At 37.0% G+C, this 24614-nt stretch overlaps 1 protein-coding gene across 9 annotated transcripts in view; it reads right to left on the bottom strand.

Annotated features, from left to right (window-relative positions):
* XPO4 (exportin 4) overlaps positions 1 to 24614 on the bottom strand; it is a 125317-nt gene that overhangs the window by 41091 nt on the left and 59612 nt on the right. For all 9 annotated transcript variants that reach the window (XR_003907742.1, XM_029936983.1, XM_029936984.1 and 6 more), the window contains 2 exons: positions 24115 to 24268; positions 4089 to 4201 (listed from right to left, as the gene is read on the bottom strand). Coding sequence is in view for 8 of the 9 variants with exons in the window: in XM_029936983.1 (XP_029792843.1) it covers positions 4089 to 4201; positions 24115 to 24268 (267 nt within the window). In the remaining variant the exon portion in view is untranslated. The remainder of the gene's footprint in view (positions 1 to 4088; positions 4202 to 24114; positions 24269 to 24614) is intronic.

Here is a 24614-nt window from a genome sequence, read left to right as displayed (position 1 = left end):
TGGTCTCAGATCCTGAGACAGCCGAGTCGGGCTCTGTGTGGACAGCCGGGAACGAGCTTGAGATTCTCTCTCTCCCTCTCTCTGTGCCCCTCCCTCGCTCATGTGCAAACTTGAGGGAAGAAAACAAAAAAATAGAACTGCTAGGTAATTTTTCATCTTAATCGACCAACCACATTTATGGCAACCATTTTCTACTTTCCATAAGCATTTGACTTCTCCAGTGTTTCTGTTCTTACACAAATTCCTTTGCTTTCTGAATGTGTCACAAATTTTTAAACATTTGTTCTCTATTTGTTTCAAGTTATGTTCACTTCGATTCTGCAAATCATTTATAAATTGCTTGCAGCTGGAATATTTCTTGTAAATATTCACAGGTACTCGTTTGGTACACAGCAAACAGGTACTAGATCCTTATTCACTGACTGATTTCATTAATCTTTAAAACCTTGACTTTATTAAGGCTCTAAGAAATTTAAAACACTAAAAAGTTACAAAGTTAATTGAGATGCTTGAAATACACCGCCCTCTTTGGTGTACTGGCGTATGTATTTGGTGTATCTGGCTTCCTGCTCATTTTTGTATGGCCTGTAAAATGGTTTCTAGATATTTATAAGGTTGGGGAAAACAATATGAAAGAATAATAAATTTCAAGACATATGACAATTACACAAAACTCACATTTTGGTGACTGTTAATAAAGTTTTGCAGGAACACGCCACACTGGTTTGCTCAGGTCTCAGCTCGGGCTGCTCCCATGCCACACAGGCAGAGGCCAGCAGCAGCTGCAAGAACAGCGGCCCACAAAGCCCAGAGCGCACTACCTGGCCTTGGTGGAAACAGTCTGCTGGTCCCTGGCCTAGAGGGACACAAGTGTCCCTCAAAATACCTTCTATTACAGTTTAAGTTTTATACAGTGAAAGTATAATACACAAATTCATATAATCTACACTGTCTAATGCATGAACTTTTGAACAGAATTCATTCTTGAAATGAAAACTATAAATTCCATCAAGCCACTGAATCTAATCAACACTTGAGCATGCTATCCAGGGGCACACTCAACCAATGGATACAATGCAATCTGGGGCAATAGAGTTTCATTTCTACCTTTAGAGCCAAACAGTTGCTTGTTCCTGGTCCAGAAGTAAGGAACCAAAAGAAATGATGACTGAAGCAGCTAATGCTGATTATGAATAAAATACAAAATAAGAAACTGCCAGAGAGTCTGCATGTACTGTTGAACGTATGTTCTCTGATATATGAACCGTAGAAAACTCATGATAAATCCATGATGAATTCCTGTATAATACAGTGGACTCCTGTTCTTCTTCCCATGTCGGCACTGCAAAGGAGTTCTACCACAACTGAACCACACTGTACAAACTGAAAACTGAATTTATCACCTGAACAGGGAAAACAGAGGGATAAGGAAATGAAAAGTCTAGCAGAACAGCCACGGAGGTGGATGGTGAAGCAAGACAAGGAATAAACAGAAGCAAGTGAGTAAGTCGATAAATTAATTCTACTGAAACCCGCTGAGTCTGAGATATTGTCGGCCATCCAAACTCAAGCATCCAGTAAGCACTTGGATTATAAGGCTCTGGAACTTTGGAGCAGCCTGTGCTGAATATAGATTCAGGAGTCATCGGTGCAGAAGCAGCGCTTCAAGTCCTATGTGTGGAAGAGAGAGCTGAAGGAAAGTGTATACAGTCACCAAGGTTGAGGACTGAGATACAACACTAATATTTTTTCAAAGAGCAGAAAAAGAGACCATAAACGAGGTCAAAAAGGTAGGAGGAAAAACTAAAGAGAGTGGTTTTTCCAATACCTTATGAAAGAAAGAAAAACTGAGACATTTGTAAACTTCTGAGGGGCAGAATGTAACCTAGAGTGTTTCTCAATTCAGATGTGACCAACATATTTAAAGTTTTAATTCCATTCAATAGTATATTTATGTCTATATACTCAAATCTAAAGAAATAAGGATAACCAACAGAAAACTGCTTCCTATTAGGTAATGAATTCACATGACTGAAAATAAATTTAACAAAACCTGAATGAAATAAAAAGAGTAGCCACTGTCATTTCTATAGCAAATTACAAATTAAAATTGTTCATCATCTCCTTAAATGAAGTACCAGGCCACAAACACACAACTGTTAAAATGACAATGTGAAAAGGGTTAACTTTCAAACTCAGAAGCTATTTGCATGTGGCAGTTCACAGCTGACAGGCGCAGCTGTCTACTTTGTCCAGACAGCTGCTCAGATTTGGGGTGCTTTTTCCAGGGCTGCCAGCACGTTTTTCACCTTTCCAAAAACTGCTGGAATGAGTTCTTCTTTCAGTCAAATGAATAACACAAAGAAGTGAACTTGGATACATATCAAAACAATTTCTGTCAGATATGGCAAGAGCCAGGATCTGTTAATTTAGTTATAATTACCTCTTTGATACAGATAGTGCTTTTACTCATCGCTGCTCTGATGTAAAGAATATACTGCAAGGTAATGAAGTCTGAGCATTTCTATAGGAAACATTTTTATGTAAACAACCATGGATGAATAATCTTACTCTAGGCACTTTAAAATATGTACCATAGAATTACAAAATTTTAAATGGTTCAATCAAGAAAGGAAGGCAGTTGTATGGATAGTAAATTAGATTTTTCAAACAAATAAAAAGGTAAGAAACTAAAATGGTTGAGATTAAGTAAAAGAGCTTCCATTTCTTTCTTCTTAACTGGTCTTTTCTGGACTTTTGCCCCAGTCATTACATCTAACTGACTAGTGAGCTTACATTACTAACAGCAAATCAGTATCCTTCTCCCCTCCATGCACAGACATTTTTTTTCCACCAGTCTTTGACTATTATAGTGGGGCCTCTCATGAACAAACATGGGAACATACAGCCTACCTCTTTTTCTTTTTTAATGTTAATTTACTTTTGAGAGAGAGAACATGAATGAGGGAAGGGCAGAGAGCGAGGGCCCTCTGAATCTGAAGCAGGCTCCAGGATCTGAGGTGTCAGCACAGAGCCTGATGTGGGTCTTGAACTCACAAACTGCAAGATCGTGATCTGAGCCAAAGTCAGACGCTTAAGACTGAGCCATCCAAGCACCCCAAGACTACTTTTTTTTAAAGCAAATAATAAACAAGACTATTTGAAGTTATAATCGAAATAACTTGCTATTCAAAAACACTAACTTAACCCATGACTCATAAATGAGTACGTAAAGTACCCTATTACAGTGGTTCTTGAAGTGTGATCCAGGGATCCTGAGACATTGCTAGATCACACTGGGTTGTCTGTAAGTACAAGACAGTTTTCATACTAATACTAACACAGTATCTGTCTTTTCCATTCTCAGTGTCACACATGTATATGGTGGAGTTTCTTCAAGGTCACCTGACCTATAAGATCACAACCAACTGTAGAAGCAGATCTGAGAATCTGGTGGTCTTCAATTAAGCATGACATTAGAGTTTTACAAAAATGTAAAACAATGCCACTCTTCATAAACTTTTCTTTTTCCAAATATATAGCTATCTGTTCATTAAAATGCTATTTATGTTAATATGTTATGGTTTTGGTACTATTTTTTTTTAAAGATTTTAAATACTCTTCCCACCCAACATGGGGCTTGAACCCACAATCCTGAGATCAAGAATCACATGCTCCACCGACTGACCCAGCCATGCATCCCTCACATTGCTATTTTTAAATGAATAAATTTTTTACATTTTTTATTTGAAATTTTATGTTAAATATTAATAGCTATAACCCCATAAAGAAAAGCTCTTCGGGGGGGTCTTCAATAATTTTTAAGACTGTAAAAGGTTTCTGAGATCAAAAAGTTTGAGAACTCCAGCTCTAAGATATTCATTTATTATAAGATATTATAACAGTTTTATAAACCAGCAAGAACATTTCTATATAATTTCTAATTAAGCAGATGTACCGATTAGAAGAGAAGGCTTTGGAGGAGTAAAACCACCTGTCCTGTTTCACTTGAGAAGAACACAGAAGCACGTATGCTCCAGGGCAGCGCTCCCCCTCGGCCCTCACCACCGGTACCGGAAGTGACTTACCGTGAAGAACAGCTCCATAACTCTGCTGTCCAGAAGAGTCTCCCGCCAGGACTCGGTCGGCTTTAACAGCACATTTTGTGAAGATTCAAACATAGCTATATAATGTCTGCCCAGTTATCTCGTGTCAAGGTCAACAACAACAACATTCTTACTTTGTCTAAAGTATAAGTATATTCTAAATATAATAGGAACCATCCAGAAAGAATATAATGGAAACAGTTTAAGCCTCTTCACATATGCTACATAATTCACGCATGAAGCTAAGTAATAAAAGGCATTAAGTGCTAAAAAAAAAAAACCTCTACAGAAATATAAGATAACAGTTTCATCAGAATTACATGCCATGCTGTAGAGATATAAAAGTTTTGATAATCAGAGATGTCATTGGTGGCAACAGAAGGAAAAACATAAATGTAAAACAGATGTCAAAATACATACAAAACAGGAAAGTCAATTTCTGCCTATTTATCCCACCATTTCCCCCCAATATCTTAAAACAGCTAAAACCACATATATGAAATGATTCTCATAATAGACCACTGGGAAAAATAACATTTCCAAAAGAAATATATTAATTCAGAAACAAAAAAAACAAGTATATAGCATACTAAAGCAGAAAAACTCCCACATATTAGATTATGCAAATACCACACTTGCAGACAAAAAACTAGTTCACATACAACTCTAAAGATGCTCATTTAAAATTCCCAGACTAAAAATCAACTTTTCCGGTGTTCAAGTGTTTCAACATCAAACATACTTCAAGTAGAATAGCATCTTTGCCATAAATAAGTTAACAAATAACCATAATATAGTTATAAGTGTCCATGAACATAATTCATTCAATGACACTGATGTAGAAACTGAGGTTTTTAAGGAAATGGAGAACTATCCGGGCATAAACACAGTAGTTGTGCTCCTTCACTGCTAATCAAATGTCCAGTTAAATACGTCGAGGCAACATGTTCATCACTCATTGAGAAATTTCACCAGTAGTTATCCAAAGCTTTAGCTTCCAAAAATTAGACACAGGTTCAAATGCTGTATTTTCATTAAAGCCCAAATCATTAACAGAGAACATTAAAAGATTGTGATAATGCTTTGGAAACATTTATAAAAGATTATTACTTAGCTCCCTTTTGAAATACCTAATATTTGGTCTCTGTAGAGCAAGGGGGAAACTGCGAATTGTTTCCTAAGTCTGTTTCTTTCTGAAAAATTGCCCCTCAAATGTTCTGCAACTCCATTTGATTGATGAATAAAAGTGAAACTCAAGTCAGATTCACTTAAATTTCACTTTTCTCTTCCTTCATCTGCCCCCTGGTGGATGTGCAGGGAATGAGCTGGAAGCCACAGGAACTGTTAGAACTGGAAATGAACTAAGCCTGGATTTTTTTTTAACATTTATTTATTTTTGAGAGACAGAGAGAGACAGATCATGAGCAGGGGAGGGGTAGAGAGAGAAGGACACACAGCATTGGAAGCATAAGCCTGGATTTTGAAAAGAGAGAGAGAAAAAAATCAGCCCACGAATATGAAGAGCTTTTAGTGTGTCAATAGTTATTAAAATGATTTCACTTTCTCACCAGGCATCCTTAGGTTATGAAGAGTGTGTTCTGCGCACAGAAGGTACTGATTGAATACTAAGTATTTTATTTAACAAGCTGTCTAAAAACAAAGGCTTGATTATCATTTAGAGAAACAAATTGAAATATTTGTCGATGAAACCATATAATGTCTAGGATTTGCTTCACAATTATATCTAAGGATGGCAGAGTACAGATGAAACAAGAATTTAAAGCTGTTCAAGCTAGGTATCTTATTTTTGTACATCTTTGAAACTTTCCACAATAAAAAGCATTAAAAAATGAGGAGGCTTGAGCGTATGAAATAAAGTACCTGAGTAAGGCAATAAATTCTTTGTGCTTCAGCATAAGAAAAATATACATAATAATTATTCCTTGTGTTTTTTTTTAAACAATGTATATAACTATGAAACAGGCTGGAAAACTTTTGGTATACTGTATGTGATTACTAGAGATGGCTGAAGAGGGTGTATATTTAATATCTCCATGAGAGACTTTATAAAGTAGTGATGATTGGGGCAAAAAAAATAAAAATAAAAATAAATTTTTTTAAAAAAGGGAAAAAAAATTCTTTGTGCTTCATAAAAACTATTTCACTTAATCTTTTCCAGTTTTATTTCCCTTACATTTCAGTGTCCCATTTTATTAATAAAAAGGGAAGATTTTGGTATATACTGTTCAGTAATGAAAAATATTTATTACTTATGCTGAGTACTATGTCGAGCAGAGATGTATAAAGAAAATCATGACAATCTAGTTCCAGTTTTTTAGGACTTTGCAATCTTACATTAAAATGGAAACAAACTATTATTTTGTTGAATACCCAGATCTAACAAAAATACATGTGTATAATTTTTCAACAAGTGTTGTTTTCAATGAGAAAAATAACAATTTGTTAATACTTTCTATGCTTATGTAAGATATAAATTTATTTTTAAATTAGGGGTATATGAGACAAATTCACATAACTGTAGTAAAATGATTCATCTTAAAGCAAACCACTTGTCCATTTTCTTGCTAACACAGCTGCCCAGGCAGCCAGCAAACAAGCTGCTCTAAGAACCTTGAGCACTTCAGGTGCTGGTAACTGCAAGAGTAGTTAAAATCTAAAGCCCGGAAGAACCCCATTTAAGCACAAAGGGAGAATACTGGGAGAATACCGGCAAAAGTAGAGAGAGCAATAATTATGGATTCTGCTAGTCCTGGAAATAAGGCAAGTCTCAATCCCAGAGAGTGAGAACCTCCCATACCCTAGCCACACCTGCCAGTTGTACTCCACAAGGGGTTGGCCAGTGTTCTTTGGTGAGCGGAAGGCGGTCACTTCAAAGATTAATAAGTATTACAAAAGGAAACAAAACCTAAACCAAGATACTTGTTTAATTCTTTTACCATTTTGTATTTAGAAAAAGTATGTGTTCCCCAAAACAAAGCAGTGTAATAATGGATAGAGCAAATTTTTAAGAACAGAGCTATTCAAACAAGACAGACATATTTTAGGGGCGCCTGGATGGCTCGGTTGGTTAAGTGTTCGACTTCGGCTCAGGTCAGATCTCACGTTTGTGGGTTCGAGTCCCGCGTCAGGCTCTGTTTCGGATTCTGTGCCTCCCTCTCTCTCTGTCTTTCCCCCATTCATGTTCTTCCTCTCTCTCTCTCTCAAAAATTAATAATAAAACATTATAAAAATTAGAAAAACAAAAAGAAAGACATGCTTTAGTTGGCAGACTGTGCTGTGAACTGCCGAAGTGCTTGCCTTTGAATGAGAGGCTGTGAGGGTTCTGAGTACCTGAAATATTGTCACTATGGATGTACAAGTATTACTTTGCAATTTAACAAAAACAGTGAGAAGCACATCACAATGTGAAAAGAACAGTCATATACAGATCCGGGCCACATCTGTACATTCAAAATGTAAAAAAATTCAGGCATTTCCATTTTTAATTTCGTATTACCAATTAATTGACTTTCTATCTGTATATATAATATCATTTCTTCCCCAAATAATTCATTAGTGTAGCTTAATTTAAATACAAAACAAAAAGACGACCTCTAAAATTCAGAGATCTAGCATTTCTATTTTTTTTTACTTTTTTAAATTTATTTTTTTAATGATTTATTACCAAGTTGGTTTCCATATAAAACCGAGCAGTGCCCCAGCATTTCTATTCTTTTTTAATTTTTTATGTTTTTTATTTGTTTTTGAGAGACACAGAGAGACAGCACAAGCAAGGGAGGGTCAGAGAGAGAGGGAGACACAGAATCTGAAGCAGGCTCCAGGCTCTAACCTGTCAGCACAGAGCCCGATGCGGGTCTTGAACCCACGAACCACGAGATAATGACCTGAGCCGAAGCCGAGGCTTTAACTAACTGAGCCAGCCAGGCACCCCATCAGCATTTCTTAATTCTTATGACAAAAAATTTTTAAATGTAAAGTTTAAATAAGGCAATAGTTTCCTTTAAAAACAATTTCCTTTTCAAAAGTTTCAAATTTTGATTTATACTACTATATTAACATGTCATACTATCTAAACAGTATACTGCTTTATCTTTTTTATCCAAGTGTATCACTAATGAAAGAGAAGTCTGACAATGAAATGATTATTTACTAATTAATCATTCATTTTATACTCCTGTCAGAGTTTAGAAGACATACAAGTCACAACAGACTGATACTGGTTAAATAGCTATTGTTTACCAAAATCTGTATCAGATTCTAAATCAAGACTCTTCTTGGGCCATGGCTTTAAATATTTATCTACAATAAATACTGAACTCAAATTATTCATATTTTGTATCAGAATAATTCATTTGTAACCAAATAAAATAAAATTCAGTAAGACAACCATACAGAGAGCTCTTTCAGTCTTTTAATAATCCTATGTCTTTTTAAAAATCTACGATCCACATCTAATCTTACTTCACCTTCCCATATTTTCACCAATTAAAAAATCACGAGTTACAGTGACATCTCTGTCATTGTACCAAATATAAGCATGCTCCCCTCTTAGCAAGGGTTCAAATCCTGAAGTGCTAACCCCCAAGCAGTTGTCGAAGCTCAACACTAGCTCAATCCTCTAGAAAACCAGCTGCAGCCAGATGGAAATTCAACTGCACCTCAGAACAGTGAAGAACTAACCCTCTGTTCTCTACCCTCTGTTTCACAACGATCCTACCGAGCTCTAAAATTCTCTTAGGAACGCTCAGAACTCAAAGGCGTATAAATGTACCACCTGTCCTTAGTTTATAACTATATGACCAGAGACCAACACACTAGGCTAAGAGCCTGAAGGACAGAACTGACTCCCACCCTCCTACTGATCATCACTGGATAAATCCCACTAAGTCTTCTGTCCCAAAAAAACAAGTCTTGAGGATTCAAACAGACAGTATTATCAGTAAGCACATATCTTAACACGAGAGGAGAAAAGTCATCTTCAGAAATACATGGGTCCTTACATGTGCAAATCATCTAATATCTTTAGTCAGAGTACCATTTTGCAGTGGTAGCAGATAGTAAAAAGCCAATGAGTTATACAGTAATTACAGATCATCTGAAAGTGAAGACTCTCTGAAACTACAGAGAGTCTGAAAATTTCCACAGCCTATTCTTATAAATACTTTATGATATACGAAGATCTTGTAGCAACTATGAACATCTTAGAAAAGTAATAAAAACTTTCATTTCTCCATCTTCCATATTCTTTTTAAGCTACCTCATTTATAAAACCAAGTTTGAAAAGCAAAGGGAAGCCAAGTTTTTAATCTTAAATATTTACTCTGTCACTATAAATTTTTCTAACAACAAAACGGTTATTTCTCTTTCTGGCACAACACAGAACCAGTGAGCCCAGTCTTACAGACAGCATTCAGTCCAGTAACCAAAAGTCCTTTGAAATAAAGGAGAACTGACCTCACCTGAATGTTTTCCCAAGCCTTCCCTGCAAATAGTAACATTGGCTTTACTGGAAATCCTAATTTAGGTGAAGGCTTCTATATCCCATTACTATTTTATGATCCAGTTAGCTTCCCCCAAGAGACGGAGTTAAAAAATTTCTTTTACCAAACCAAATCAGATCCACAAAAATAGAATATTAATAAAAAGCAGTGTAACCAAACTAAAAAAAGAAGTATTATTAACGTCAACATACCAAACATACCGGCCAAACATTCTTATTACAAAATGATACTGTCATTTATGATTAGCATTGCCAAAACCCTTAAGCATTTATGGACACCAGGTGAACGACTAGCTAAATAATCTTAGCAGCATAAACAAACATCCAAGAACTGAAATAACACTTTGGAATCAAATCACCTTACCTCAATAATTAAATAATGTGTATTTGTTAAGCATCTATTACACATGCCAGACTGTGCAAGGTGCTTAAACAACACAGTGAACATGACCCAAGCACTCATGAACTTCTAAATGAGTAAACAATGTACTCAAATAAGCTACAAATGAAAATTTGCAGCTGAGAAGTGAGCCAAGAGAAGAAAATCGTATATAACATGCATATGAGAAACCACAGCAAAAGAAACCTGATTCAAGGTACACAACTGAGGTGCAATTAGGAGGTGACTAGGCAAAGGGGAGGAGTTCAGGCAGGAAAACCCATGTGAAAAGGTGCCATGGCAGAAAGGAAACAGGCTGTAAGAACAGCTCTAACTAACAAATGAGCAAAGAAGAGTTTTGAGAAAGAGGCAAAGATCAGGCCATCCAAGACTATAGAGCCCATTTTTAAACTGGGATGATGCCATGACAGAGGATCACAGGACTAGGGACACTTTCTTTGGACAGCAGTGATCTGCAACAGAATGAAAGGTGGGTGGATTTTGTCTCAGTTTCCTTCAACAGAGGGAGATCGGGGCACAATGGCTGAGTAATTTTAATTAGCTCACTGGGCCATGGGGAGATTCTAACATCTACCAAGTTCCAGGAGCTTAGTATATGCTGCAACACCAGCCTTGGGGTGGAGGATAGATCACCACATATAAAACCTACATATAATGAGTCCTGAATAAAAATAAGGGTTTGTTTCCTTCAACAGAGGGAGATCGGGGCACAATGGCTGAGTAATTTTAATTAGCTCACTGGGCCATGGGGTGATTCTAACATCTACCAAGTTCCAGGAGCTTAGTATATGCTGCTACACCAGCCTTGGGGTGGAGGATAGATCACCACATATAAAACCTACATATAATGAGTCCTGAATAAAAATAAGGGTTTGTAGATGATACTGTATATATACAATTTTTAATCCATGAAAAATAATACTTGAGCCAATAAAAAAAATGCAGCAACATTACATGGTACAAGATTAACATTAAAAATGTATTTCTAGGGGCACACAAAGCCTCAAACTTTGGCTGAGGTCATGTTCTTGTAGTCCGTGAGTTCGAGTTCTGCATCAGGCTCTGTGCTGACAGCTCAGAGCCTGGAGCCTGCTTCAGATTCTGGGTCTCCCTCTCTCCCTGCCCCTCCCCTGCTCTCTCTCTCTCTCTCTCTCTCTCTCTCTCTCTCTCAAAAATAAATGCTAAGAACAAATTTTAAAATGTATTTCTATACATTAACAATGAATATGAAAATAATTTTAAAATCAACTCCATTTAGAATTGAATGAAAAAGGAATAAAGTTAACAAAAGAATTCCAGAAGTTCTATTCTGAAACCTATAAAGTATTGTTGTAAGAAGTTAAAGATCTAAGTGGAAGGAATTCCATGTTCATGAACCAGAACACTTAACAATGTTAATATGACCATACTCCCAAATTAATCTACAGATTTAGCACAATACCTATCAAAATCCCAGTTGCCTTTCCTGCAGAAACCGATAAACTGATCCTAAATTTCATATGGAAATGCAAGGGACACAGAGAAGATAAAATAATCTTCAAAAAAAGAACCAAGTTGGAGGACTCTCACTTCCTGATTTCAAAACTTAATACAGTGGCACAATGACAGACATAAAGACCAATGGAACAGAACTGAGGAGCCAGAAATATACCATCACATTTACAATTGGAAAATACTTTTTTTTTTTCCCAACAAATGATATAGGAACAATAGGATATTCAGCAAAAGACTGGAGTTGGATCTCCACCTTATACCATATACAAAAATTAACTTAAAATGATGAGAGACCTAATGTATGACTGTCCTAACTCTATGGGCTAAACAACCATAAAACTCTTAGAAGAAAATTTATGATTAAATCATTATGACCTTAAAACAAGGACAAAATTAGGGTGCCTGAGTAGCTCAGTTGGTTGAGCATCCAACTCTTGATTTCAGATCAGGTCATGATCCCAGGGTCATGGGATCAAGCCCCACTTTGGGTTCTGTACTGTGTGTAGAGCCTGCTTGAGATTCTCCCTCTCTCCCTCCCTGCTTTCCTCCCTTTCTCTCTCACCAGCCCCTTTTCCCCTGCTCATGCATTCCAAATATAAAGAACAAGAACAAAGTCAGAGAACTGACACAATCCACCTTACTATAAAGCTACAAATATCAAGACAGTGGGGTACTAGGAAAAGAATGGACAAATAGATCAAGGGAACAGACAGACTAGAAATAGACCCACATCAATGTAGTCAAATCTTTAATAAAAGGGCAAAGGTAATACAATAAAGATGGTCTTTTCAACAAAAAGTGTTTGAACTGGACATCCAAAGCAAAAAAGAAAAAAAATAATTGATCTAGACACAAACCTTACACCCTTCGTAAAACTCAAAATGGATCACAGGCCTAAATGTGAAACACAAAACTAAAATTCCTAGACTATAGGAGAAAATCTAGATGACCAATGATTTGATAATGACTTCTTAGATATAATACCAAAATCACAATCCATGACAGAAAAAACTGATAAGCTCAACTTCATTAAAATTAAAAACTTCTGCTCTGTGAAGGACACTGTTAACAGAATGAGACAGTAAGCCACAGATTAGAAGAATATATCTGCAAAAGATATTTCTGGCAAAAGACTATTTATTACATTATCCAAAATATACAAAGAATTCTTAAAGTTCAACAGTAAGAAAACAAACAGCCCGGTTAAAAAAAATGGGCCAGACCTTAAAAGACACATCACCAAAGGTATACAGATGGCAAGAAGCACTCGAAAAGATGCTCGGCATCATGGGTCACCAGGGATATGTAAATTAAAACAAGAAGATACCACGACACACCTATGACATTGGCCAGAATCTGGAACAGACAAACCAAATGCTTACGAGGACGCAGAGCTAAAGGAGAGTGTTCGTTGGGGGTGGGAGCACAAAACAGGGCAGCCACTCTGGAGGTCAGTCTGGCAGCTGCTTATAAACTAAACATGGTCTTACCAAACAATCCAGGAATTGTGCTCCTGGTATTTACATCAAGTAGCCGAAAGTTTTTGTTCGCATGAAAACCTGCATATGGATGTTCAGTCATTACTGCTAAAACTCAGGGGGAAAGAAGGACATAGGAAATCTCTATACCTTCCGCTCAATAGTACTATGAACCTAAAATTGCTCCTTAAAAAGTCTATTTAAAAAAAAATCTCATCATGGGTTGTACAAAGATGTCTTATAAATATATCCAAAAGCAGTAACAAAAGAAATACCTAAATCATCAAAATTAAAAAATGTTTGTTTCAAAAGCCATTAGAAAGACAGACAACCAAAGAACAGGAAGTATACTTTAAGTTTTAATAATATATACAAGACTCTTGTAATTCAAAGATTTAAAAAAGACAACTCAATTTAAAAACGAACATAGGACCTGACCAGGTCCTTTTTCCTAAATATACACAAATGGCCAAGAAGCAAACCAAACAATGCTCCATAGCATTTATCATTAGGGTAAGGCAATTCTAAGCCACAACAGGACACCAGCTTGCATGCAACAAGATATAAACAAAAAAATAGAAACAGGTGTTGGTAAGGATGCAGACAAGATGGAATGCTCATATACTACACTATTAATGCAAAATAGTGTAGGTACTATGGAAACAGTCCGATAGTTCCTTAAAATGTTAAATATGCAAGTCCATTCCTACCTTTACACCCAAGAGAAATGGAAACATACACCCACAAGGATGGAGAAAGATGTTCCCAGCAACATTATTCTGTATTGGAAATTGTCTTAAAAAATGGAAAGAATTCAAAATGCCCATCAACTGATCAGCAGATGAACAGAGAAATAAAATATGGGACAGTGGCATATTACTTGGCAATAAAAAGGAATGGAGTACTGATACACGCTACAACATGAATAAACCTCAAAAACACACCACATGAAAGTGACAGAAACTCCACATACTGTCGGATTCATTCATTCATTCATTCATTATTTTTAATGTTTCTTTATTTTTGAGAGAAAGCATGTGTGTGCACGTGAGCAGGAGAGGGGCAGAGAGAAAGGGAGACACAGAATCCAGAGCCTGACTCAGGGCTTGAATCCATGAACCTCGAGATCATGACCTGAGTCGATGTCAGACGCTTAACCAACTGAGCCACCCAGGCGCCCCTGTATGGTCCCATTTAAATAAAACATCCAGAATGACAATTATCTATAGAGACAGAATGTGGATTAGCAGTTGCCGGTAAAAGGGGGCAGACGTGAGCAGGAACGGAAAGTGAGAATGTTAAAGGGCACACTATGGGGTTTCTTATTGGAGTCATAAATATTCCCTAAACCAATGGTGGTGATGGGTGCACAACTCTGAGTAAACTTTAAAGAAAAAAATTTAATGTACAGTTTAAATGTGTGACTTATATGGTATGTGAATTATATCACAATGCCTTTGAAAAAACGGTATACTTAGGCCTCAAAATTTATGCTATGTCCACATGTATCTTTTGTTTAAAAATGCTAAATATGTTTTCAAATATGAATTCTCAATTAAGAAGATAGCTGTAGGGTTTTTTATTGTTTTTAATGATTTTATTTTTTACACCCAATGTGGGGCTTTAATCCACAGCCCCAAGATCAAGAGGCACATGGGGCACCTGGGTGACTCAGTCATTTGAGCTTCTGACTTTGGCTCAGGTCATGATCTTGCAGCTTATAAGTTGGAGCCACGTGTCAGGCTCTGTGCTGACAGCTCTGAGCCTAGAGCCTGCTTTGGATTCTGTGTCTCCCTCTTTCTCTGCCCCTCTCCGGCTCACACTCTGTCTCTCTCTCTCTCTCTCAAAAATAAACAAATATTTTAAAAAACTTAAATAAAAGGAGTTGTGTGTTCTATACTTGGTGCCCCAAGAATATAGTTGTTTTAATGAAAGGACAAGACATACGTAATGTACCAAGTAGACATTTTAGATGACTTACAAAACATGGGTTTAAAATCTTAAAGTCTTCTATATATGACAGTTCCCTACTTCCTTCTTTTTTGTGAAGGAAATCGGATATACAGTGGGAATATTTACTATCCTAAGTGGCTTAAAAAATAGAGAGCCTGGGGGCTCCTGGGTGGCTCAGTCAGTTAAGTGTCCCATTCTGGCTCAGGTCATGATCTCAAAGTTCCTGAGTTCAAGGCCCACATTAGGCTCTGTGCTGACAGCTCAGAGCCTGGAGCCTGCTTCAGATTCTGTCTCCCTCTCTGTCCCTTCCCCTCTTGCACTTTGTCTCTCAAAAATAAACATTAAAGAGAGAGAGAGAGAGAGAGAGAGAGAGAGAGAGAGAGCGAGCGAGCGCACCTAAGATTAAAAATGGAAAAGACTACAGTATATTATGTTTACCCCAATTAGATTACATTTCCATTACTTTTATACAATAAATGCTACATATTTAGATGTGGATAAATGTTTTGGTAGTTAGGGCAGAGAACTTTCAAAGGCTCTCTAGCTCTCTTTTACATTCCATTCCAGTATGCTAGTTACTTACCTATCCTAGTGTAGGGCTAGTCATCAAAGCAGATGTGAAGAGTGAGAAAAGGCCTAATTCCCTCTTCTAAGGAGCAACTGCAGAATCACAATGAGAATACTAATCACTGGGATGTCTCACAAGAACTGTCTAGGGCGGGCAAATAAACAAAAAACCCTCTATACAATTGTAATTTCTTGTGTATTTACTACTTTATTATATATAAAGATCACACCACCAGTCCACTGTCAGTAGAACAATGACTTTGCATTAATGGTAAGAGATGAGCATAGACAAAACACTTTTTCCCAGTGCAATAATGGCCAAATCTGCTAAAGACAAATGATCAGGGTAGAAAGTATAGTTCTACCCATGGCAAAAGCAGTTTATTTCACTGATAAAAAGACTAAACCCACATGATCTTAATGCTCTCTCTAAACCACAGCTTTCTAAAACAAATGAAAAAATCTTGCCATCAAAATAATAATGTATAGAAAGGCCTCCAAGAATTCACTTTTTAAAAAAAATTTTTTTTAATGCTTTATTTATTTTTGATACAGAGAGAGACAGAGCATGAGAGGGGGAGAGTCAGAGAGAGAGGGAGACACAGCATCTGAAACAGGCTCCAGGCTCTGAGCTAGCTGTCAGCATAGAGCCTGACACGGGGCTCGAACCCACGAACGTGAGATCTGACCTGAGCCGAAGTCAGAGGCTTAACCGACCGAGCCACCCAGGAGCCCCAAGAATTCACTTTAGAGGGGCGCCTGGGTGGCTCAGTCGGTTAAGCGTCTGGCTTCAGCTCAGGTCATGATCTCATGGTTCATCGGGCTTTGTGCTGACAGCTAACTCAGAGCTTGGAGCCTGCTTCAAATTCTGTATCTCCCTCTCTCTCTGACCCTCCCCCGCTCACACTATCTCTATCTGTCTCTCAAAAAAATAAATAAATAAATAAAAATAAAAAAAGAATTCACTTTAGATAATAAACAAAAAACCCTCTATACAATTGTAATTTCTTGTGTATTTACTACTTGCTCAAACCTAACACATGGGTAAAACATTGACTTTAGTGGCCAGCTCTATTACCATCTTCCCATCAATATCACTTTGCAAATAATACAATCCTAAACTCGATGCTTCAGAGCACAGCACAGGACTACCTTGTAGGCAGTGGCATTCATTAAGAATTTATTGATCTGATAACCTAGACAGTTCATGGAATTAAGAACTCAATGGATTTCTTTATAAATAATTAAATAATTTTCAAGAAAGTCATTTTCTAATTAGAAATCCTGCATTTAAGGTAATTAAGTCAGATGTGACCAACAGATGCCTACATAAATGACCTAACTTACTAAAACTAAAACTACATAAATGACTAACTTACTTAAAAGAAGCACCATAAGATGCTGCTCCTGGAAGGTAAAATTGTTGAGTTGCCTGTGGCCCGTCAATTACTAAGCAATTAAGAGAGTTAAACAGTGTGGAAGTAGGGGCGCCTAGGTGGCTCAATTGGTTGAGTGTCTGACCTCGGTTCAGGGCATGATCTCACAGTTCGTGGGTTTGAGCCCCGCGTCGGGCTCTGTGCTGACCGCTCGGAGCCCGGAGCCTGCTTTGGATTCTGTGTCTCTTTCTCTCTTTGCCCCTCCCCTGTTCAGGCTCTGTCTCTCAAAAATAAATGTAAAAAAACAAACAAACAAAAAATAAACAGTGTGGAAGTTAAGCTTCCTCCTGGGGACACTTTTTTTTGTTTTGCTCAGTCCATTCCTCCCTGCCCCTGCATGGATCCAAACTGCATAAAGTAGTAAGTGATAAATCCATGGGTCTCAGAAGAGAAAATAAAGCTGTGCGGCCCTGTTCCGACAGGGGCAGACAATTCAGTGGGCCTTCTCTCGTTCTTGCTCCAACCGCCTGCAGGTTGACATCCGAGAAGCAGTTTTGCTAACTTTCTCCTACAGCGAAGGCCCTGCTGTCTATAGTAGTTATATGTAACTCCAGTGTGCATAATGGGATAGTAACTACATGTAATATAGGGGGATATCACAGGCAAGAAAACTACAAAGTTTAAAGTTCAATTGCAAAATAGTTTTCAAAATATTAATAATTCAGCTTAATTAATTATAACCTAAGATTGAAGGACTAATCTCAACATAACCTTTCCTTCTAATGGCCTGAAGTCAGAAATCCTTCTGGCCGGTTCCTCCTGGATATATTTCTTGTAAAGCAGAGACACACCTGGGAAGCTAATACAACTACTTCATACACTGGTTAGTAACTTTTCAGATTGACTTTCCTTTTAAAGTGTACAATACCAGGTACAAACAGACAACAGTTTGAGGAAGAACTAAAACAAACAAAAAAACAACTGAAGAAACTCCACAATGGCTTTGTACATTGTCTCTACCCCGACTCCCCCCACACACTTAAAAACTCTATCCGATACTGATTTCTATCACTTTGCTCTACTTTTGAACAAACCTGGACAAAGCTGATCAAAGCAGCATTTAATAACTAAGCAACTTGGGTCACGGTGGTAGGCATGCCACGCATCCTAAAGCTTCCCATCTCCCTCACTACCTGAACTGCACCCTAGACCATCTAAAAGTCCACATTGGCTTATCTAGTACTTGTAAGAGCACATTTTCTTGCCTCAATTCTGACTTCTTCCCCTTGGGTGTAGGTTCACCTCTCCAAAGCATAAAGTACAAAACAAAACCAAAGGTTCAACCGTCTCAAATCCCATTCCATTTCTCACAGTTCATGGTCTATGGAATATCGACACTTTGAATCACTACTCAATCGCAGAAATGGCATAAACAGATCTCCACATGACGGTCTACGGCCTGATATCCAATCCACCTCTTCCCTCCCAGTAACAGAGTATGTGTACTACCTTTGTTTTCTGAAACACTCCTCTATCTTTGCTTCCCAGACCACTTACCTGGTTATTCCCCCTGCTCATCTCAATTGCCCACTGCCCTGCTCAATCTCTTTTGCTTCTTCCTGGTTCTTAATACTGCCGTAGCCCAAGATTCTACCACTGATCCCTGCTTCTCTTTGAATGATCTTTCTCACTCCTTTACTTCAGTGGCTCCGTAACAGGAATATCTCCCAAAACTTTATCCTCTCCCTTAATCTCCCTCCAAAACATTATATGGACAAGAGGCAGTTGATCTATATGGCAAGATTTCTAACCCTTGACATGACTGATACTTCTAAAGCATTGAGACTTAATTCACATACTACACAACTTACTCATACACTGTACAAATTCAATAGTTTTCAGAGTTATGCGACTGTCACCATGATATAATTTTAGAACATTTTCGTCTCCAGAAAGAAGTCCCATGCACTTAACCCATCATCTCCTATCTCCTCCCAACCACCGGAGCCCTAGGTAACCATCAACGGTCTGTCTGCATAGATCTACCTACTCTGAACACTGCCTTCGAATGGAACAGCACAACATGCAGGCTTCTGTGAATGAATTCTTTCACTTAACATGTATGATGTTTCCAAGGTTTATCCATGTAGTTGCATGTATCCATACCAGCCTTCCTTTTTATTGGTGAATAATATTGTTATGTGGGTAAACATTTATTCACTCATGAGTTGATGGCTATGTGGGTCATTTCCATGTTCTGCCCATTATAAATAACACTGCTAAGTACATTCACATGAAAGTTTTTGTATAGATCAGTACTGATATTTTGGACACAGAAACTGCTTATTGTGGGAGTCATCAGTGCACTGTAGACTGTCTAGCAACATCCCTGGCCCCTCTCACCAGTTGCCTACGTAGCATTCCCCTAGCTCTGATAACCAAATATGTCTCCAGACATTGCCAAACATCCCAAGTGTGGAAAATCACCCCAAATGAGAACTACTGCTTACAGAGTTATGATTTCTTTAGCGAAACACTATATGCACATTAATCTTGACCTAAGACCACTGCAAATTATTAAGCATGACAGTACTAATACTCTTAAATAGTAATAAATATCTCAAGAGTCAATCCGTGTATTCTTTTCATGAATACCTCTTTGCACATCCTAGCTCCACTGTTGAGTCAACATCCATTGCCTTCACAATAGCATTTTTATAATCTATTGTCATAATCTACACACTTCTCTGTATGAAATTTCCAAAAGTTTCAGCAGTCAATTACTGAAAATTTCCTTCCAAGCAATTGAATACATATTTTGGTTTGGTTTACAAGCATGTCCTCTTATTTATCAACAAATATTTATGGAATACCTACTAATACAAAATTGGTAGGTGAGCACACACACCTTACAGATCATTGATTTATGTGAATAACTTCTCCTATCAATTCTTTTGGTATTCCAAATTAGAAACTAATGTTAGGGCAACTAAGTTACACAATAACAGACACAGCAATCATTCACCACCATGACATAGATCAGGTGCTTCCTACTCCCCCAGCCTCTTCCACCTTTCTAATCAATAGTCAAACATCTGTTGGGATACCTGGATATCCACATGCAGAAGAATAAAGCTGGACCACTATTTCACATCACACATAAAATGTAACTCAAAATGGATCCAAGCCTTCAATGTAAGAGCTTATATGTGAGAAGCCAGTCTTAGAAGAAAACACAGGCATAAGTCTTCATGACCTTCATTGCCTGCAATGATTTCTAAGATATGACAACAAATGAAAAAATAAATTGGACACCATCAAAATACAAAGTTTCTGTTTTTCAAAGGACAACATAAAAAAGTAAAATATGACTCAAAAATGAAGGAAATATTTGAAAATCATGTATCTGTTAAGAGATTTCTATCCAAAATATATAAAGAACTATTAAACTCAATTTTAAACAGACAAATAAACCAATTAAAATATAGACAAAGGATCTGAATAGGCATTTTTTCAAAGAAGATAAACAATGTCCTAAACCACACAAAATGTTTAATAAATTAGCCATCAGGATAACGCAAATCACAATCACACTGGGATACTGCTTCATATGAAACAGGATGGCTATAAACACACAGGTTATGAAGGCTTAGCCACGATGTGGAGAAACTGGATTCCTCATATAATGTTGGTCGGAATGTAAAATGGTACAGCTACTCTAGAAAAGAGCCTGGCAATTCCTCAGAAGATTAAACAGAGTTTCCACACGATCCAGTAATTCTCCTCCAAGGTGTATCTCACAGACATGAGAATGCAAGTCCAAACACAAACTTACAATGAATGAATGGTCACAGCAGCAGCATTATTCATAATAACCAAAAAGTTGAAACCACCCAACTGTCAATCAGTTGATCAGTGGATAAATTTTAAATGGGGCATATTTTTACAATAAAAAATTATGTATATGTAGACACAGAAAGAGAGGAAAACAAATGGAAAAAATGTTTTCAGCTGGTGAATCTTGGTAGTAAGGCATACAGCAATTCTTTGAATTACTCCTGTATTTATCTCTGAATGTTTAGAATTACATCAAAATAAAAAGATACAAAAGAGAAAGCAAATTATAAAAAATTATGAATGAATATTGATACTGAAAATTTAATGCAGCCTCATTTAACATTATACCATTCTAAATGATCAAATATATTTGATACAGGGTCACCTGATGGCTCAGTCTGTTAAGCATTTGACTTCAGCCCAGGTCATGATCTCACAGTCTGTGAGTTTGAGCCCCACATCAGGCTCTGTGCTGACAGCTCAGAGCCTAGAGCCTGCTTCGGATTCTGTGTCTTCTCTTTCTTCGCCCTCTCTCACTCGTGTTCTCTCTCAAAAATAAACAAATACTTAAAACAAATTTTTTAAATATATATTTGATACAAAACACACAACACATTTTATAAGGTCCACTTGCTACTCATCTACCTTAAAAGGCAAATAATTTTTTTAAAAACCATCCACTTAAGGGGCACCTGGGTGGCTCAGTTGGTTAAGCGTATGACTTCACCTCAGGTCATGATCTCACGGCTTGCAAGTTTGAGCCCCGCATCGGGTTCTATGCTGACAGCTCAGGGCCTGGAGCCTACTTTGGACTGTATGTCTCCCTCTCTCTGCCCCTTCCCCTTCTCTCTCTCTCTCTCTCAAAAATAAACATTAAAAAAAATTTTAAGACATCCACTTAATATATATTAACTAGGTTAAACTTGTTCTATAGGCCCTCTTCAAGGTACAAAGCTAAATAATTATCCAATTCCCTACCCACTGATTGAATAGATCACTAAAGAATTCCCAAAATTAGAAATTATATCAGAATTAGATTCCATGAAACTGATTCCCTTTAGTTAGCACTGAAAACGTAGCTTAGGTTAACACCACTGCCATCTCTTTCTCCTACACTGAAAGCTAACCCACTTAAAGGAAGGAATAGGTAGCTTGCAAACTATGCTCACGCAAGAATTCATTTATAAGTCATGAAGTAGAATATCCAAAGGTCAAGATTGAGATTTACTTTTCTTTAAACAAGGAATTATTTCCTTTGGGAACACTGTAGCTGTTATTATTTTCAGATGACAGGTTTTCCAAAGCTTTATCTAAATACTTTACAAAAATATTTTATGTGTGTGTATCTTTAGACAAACTTTGTTTCCAAACTCCCAGAGCACTGTTTCCCTTTACAAAACGCTCTTCAGCCAACTACACTTCCCCCTAAACGGAGACTTTAAAATGGGCTCCAATATATGCAGTGTAACTTTTGTTGATTTTTCACTACATATATAATTAATGTTTTGATAGCTCCATATGGCCTGTTATTTTTTAAATCTGTCTCTAAGTTTTTCAACATCTTTCCTTTTCTTACTAACAAAAACTGGAGCAAAAATTATATCCCAACACTCAAAGGGGAAAATTTTTAAAAAGCAAAGTTAAGAAAATATGTGCCTTTTAACAACCCCAAAGGGGCGTGGGGGTGGCTCAGTCGGTTAAGCGTCTGGCTTCCACTCGGGTCATGATATCACAGTTCGTGGGTTCGAGCCCCGCGTTGTGCTCTGTGCTGACAGCTCAGAGCCTGGAGCCTGCTTCAGATTCTGTATCTCTCTCTTTCTCTTGACCCTCCCCTGCTCGAGCTATCTCTCAAAAATAAATAAAAAACATTAAAAAAAAAAGCCAAAAAGAATATACTGAAGACATAACATAAATTACTAGTAGAAAAATGATTAAAGAACAAGGATAAAAAGGGAAAGTACTTACCGCCACTGTGAGCCCTGCCCCATGAAGCAGCAGCTCACCATGACTGCCTTGGGGCAAGATAACCAGAGAACTAGGGCCTAAGTCACAGACTCAACACCCTATACAGCACTTCAAAGTTAGTTTTCCACTATATCAATGTATTAACTGGAAAATAGAAGAAAAATCTGTACTCACCCTACCTGACCCCTCTAAAATTTAAAATTTTACCAGCCAAAATCATTTGGTGATCTCTGTGTACGTGAACAGAGCAGCCCTTGGCTCCACTGAAATATACAGGAGGCTCATCCTAAATCTCTGACATGCCTGAATATGTATTTCCTGTTTGCTTATCATCTTTTTCCTCCTAAATAGATTCCCTGTCCCACTTCTCCCAGGTCCCCAGGAAAAGACTGATCAAAGACATGTACAACATATTAAATTTCCTACATATTGGATCAAGAAAGAAAAGCGTAACACAGACAGCTAGCTGATGAATTCTTTATTCAAAGAAACTATTAAAAGCTCAATAAGTAGTATCTAATTCCTGAGTGTTTTAAATGTATATATATTTATGTATTTAATATATATTATAATATATATTATAATTACATAATAATATAAATGTATATATTTAATTCACTCAACAATCCATATCCCCATTTTACATTTAGAATAACTGAGACTCAGAGACTGTAAGTAATTTGCCTAGCATCAGCTAAGAACTGAACCTAGAGTTGTCTGATTCAACTATGAAAAATTAAGAGACACTAGATAGTATTGCTTTCAATCTATCAACAGGCAATAAATGTTCTAGAAAGCAAATCATAACCCTTAAACTAAGAACATGCTTTATAAAATATAAATTTCTCTACTTTAATAACTGATTTTTTTAAAAGCAGATATATGTACCTACAATATAACTCACTTAAACTTATTTTGTATTACTAATAATAAGCTAGAAATAAAAGCTTTATATTTATACATATAAAAAGGTCTTCAAAGAATAAGCATATTTCTGGCCTTGTTATCCACACTTGAACAGTATCTTCTTCCATAAAGATCAGAGTAGAGCATGCCAAATTGTCTTAAGGTTAGCCAAAAAATCCAAGGTAATTACATATTACACAGAGAAAATAACTGTTTCTTGATAAAAATGCACTTCCCTCCTAAGAAACACTGCTATTCCTTAGTTAGCAATGCCCACTATCCACTAAGTGCTTCCATTTACTGAACACTTTTCTATAAAGTTGTAAATGAAATTTTAAATCTTAGAAGGTGTCCACTACATTACATATTATAAAATGAAAAAACTAAATTCCATTTCTAAAAAGAGTATTTTCTTTCAACAACATGCTTTCTAAACCTACAGAGATAAAATGTTTTTAGTCATAATTATTAAAATCACCAGGAATAAACTATTCAGGTATTAAAAGGATATAATTCGGAGGAAGAAAGTTCCAGCTCAAGACCTGATTGGCGAGCGCCAGGTAGCGCTGAAACACCGAAGACATCTGAGCACTAAGGTTGTCACGCCTGCTGAATTCCTGAAGAACTTCAACCGTTAACATGAAGATCTGACGGAGGTCTTCTTCCTGTAATAAATCACACTTATTTTTCAAGCAAAAGCTTATTCAAAATGTATTCCCATTTAAGAACCATAAAACAAAACAAAAACCCTAAAATTTCCAATGGAAACCACTACCTCTTTAAGAACATTTTCCATTTTTAGGCCTGCTCATAATTTAGAGCATAGTATCCTTCCAGTGACACCAGTTGGAACAATCTACTGTAATATAAATGCTACCCTGCAGAGAAGTTGAGTCTTCAACAACTACTACGGGGCTGGAGGGGGTCAGTTGCTTTGGTGCAGAGCCCTCGGATTTAAGCCAATGCCTTCACATAACTTTACTTCAGAGCCAAACAATACATATGAGACAA

Source organism: Suricata suricatta, chromosome 4, assembly GCF_006229205.1.
Source record: "Suricata suricatta isolate VVHF042 chromosome 4, meerkat_22Aug2017_6uvM2_HiC, whole genome shotgun sequence".
NCBI lineage: Eukaryota > Metazoa > Chordata > Mammalia > Carnivora > Herpestidae > Suricata > Suricata suricatta.
Note: the sequence above shows the minus strand (reverse complement) of the source record. Positions and strands in the feature narration are given on the sequence as shown.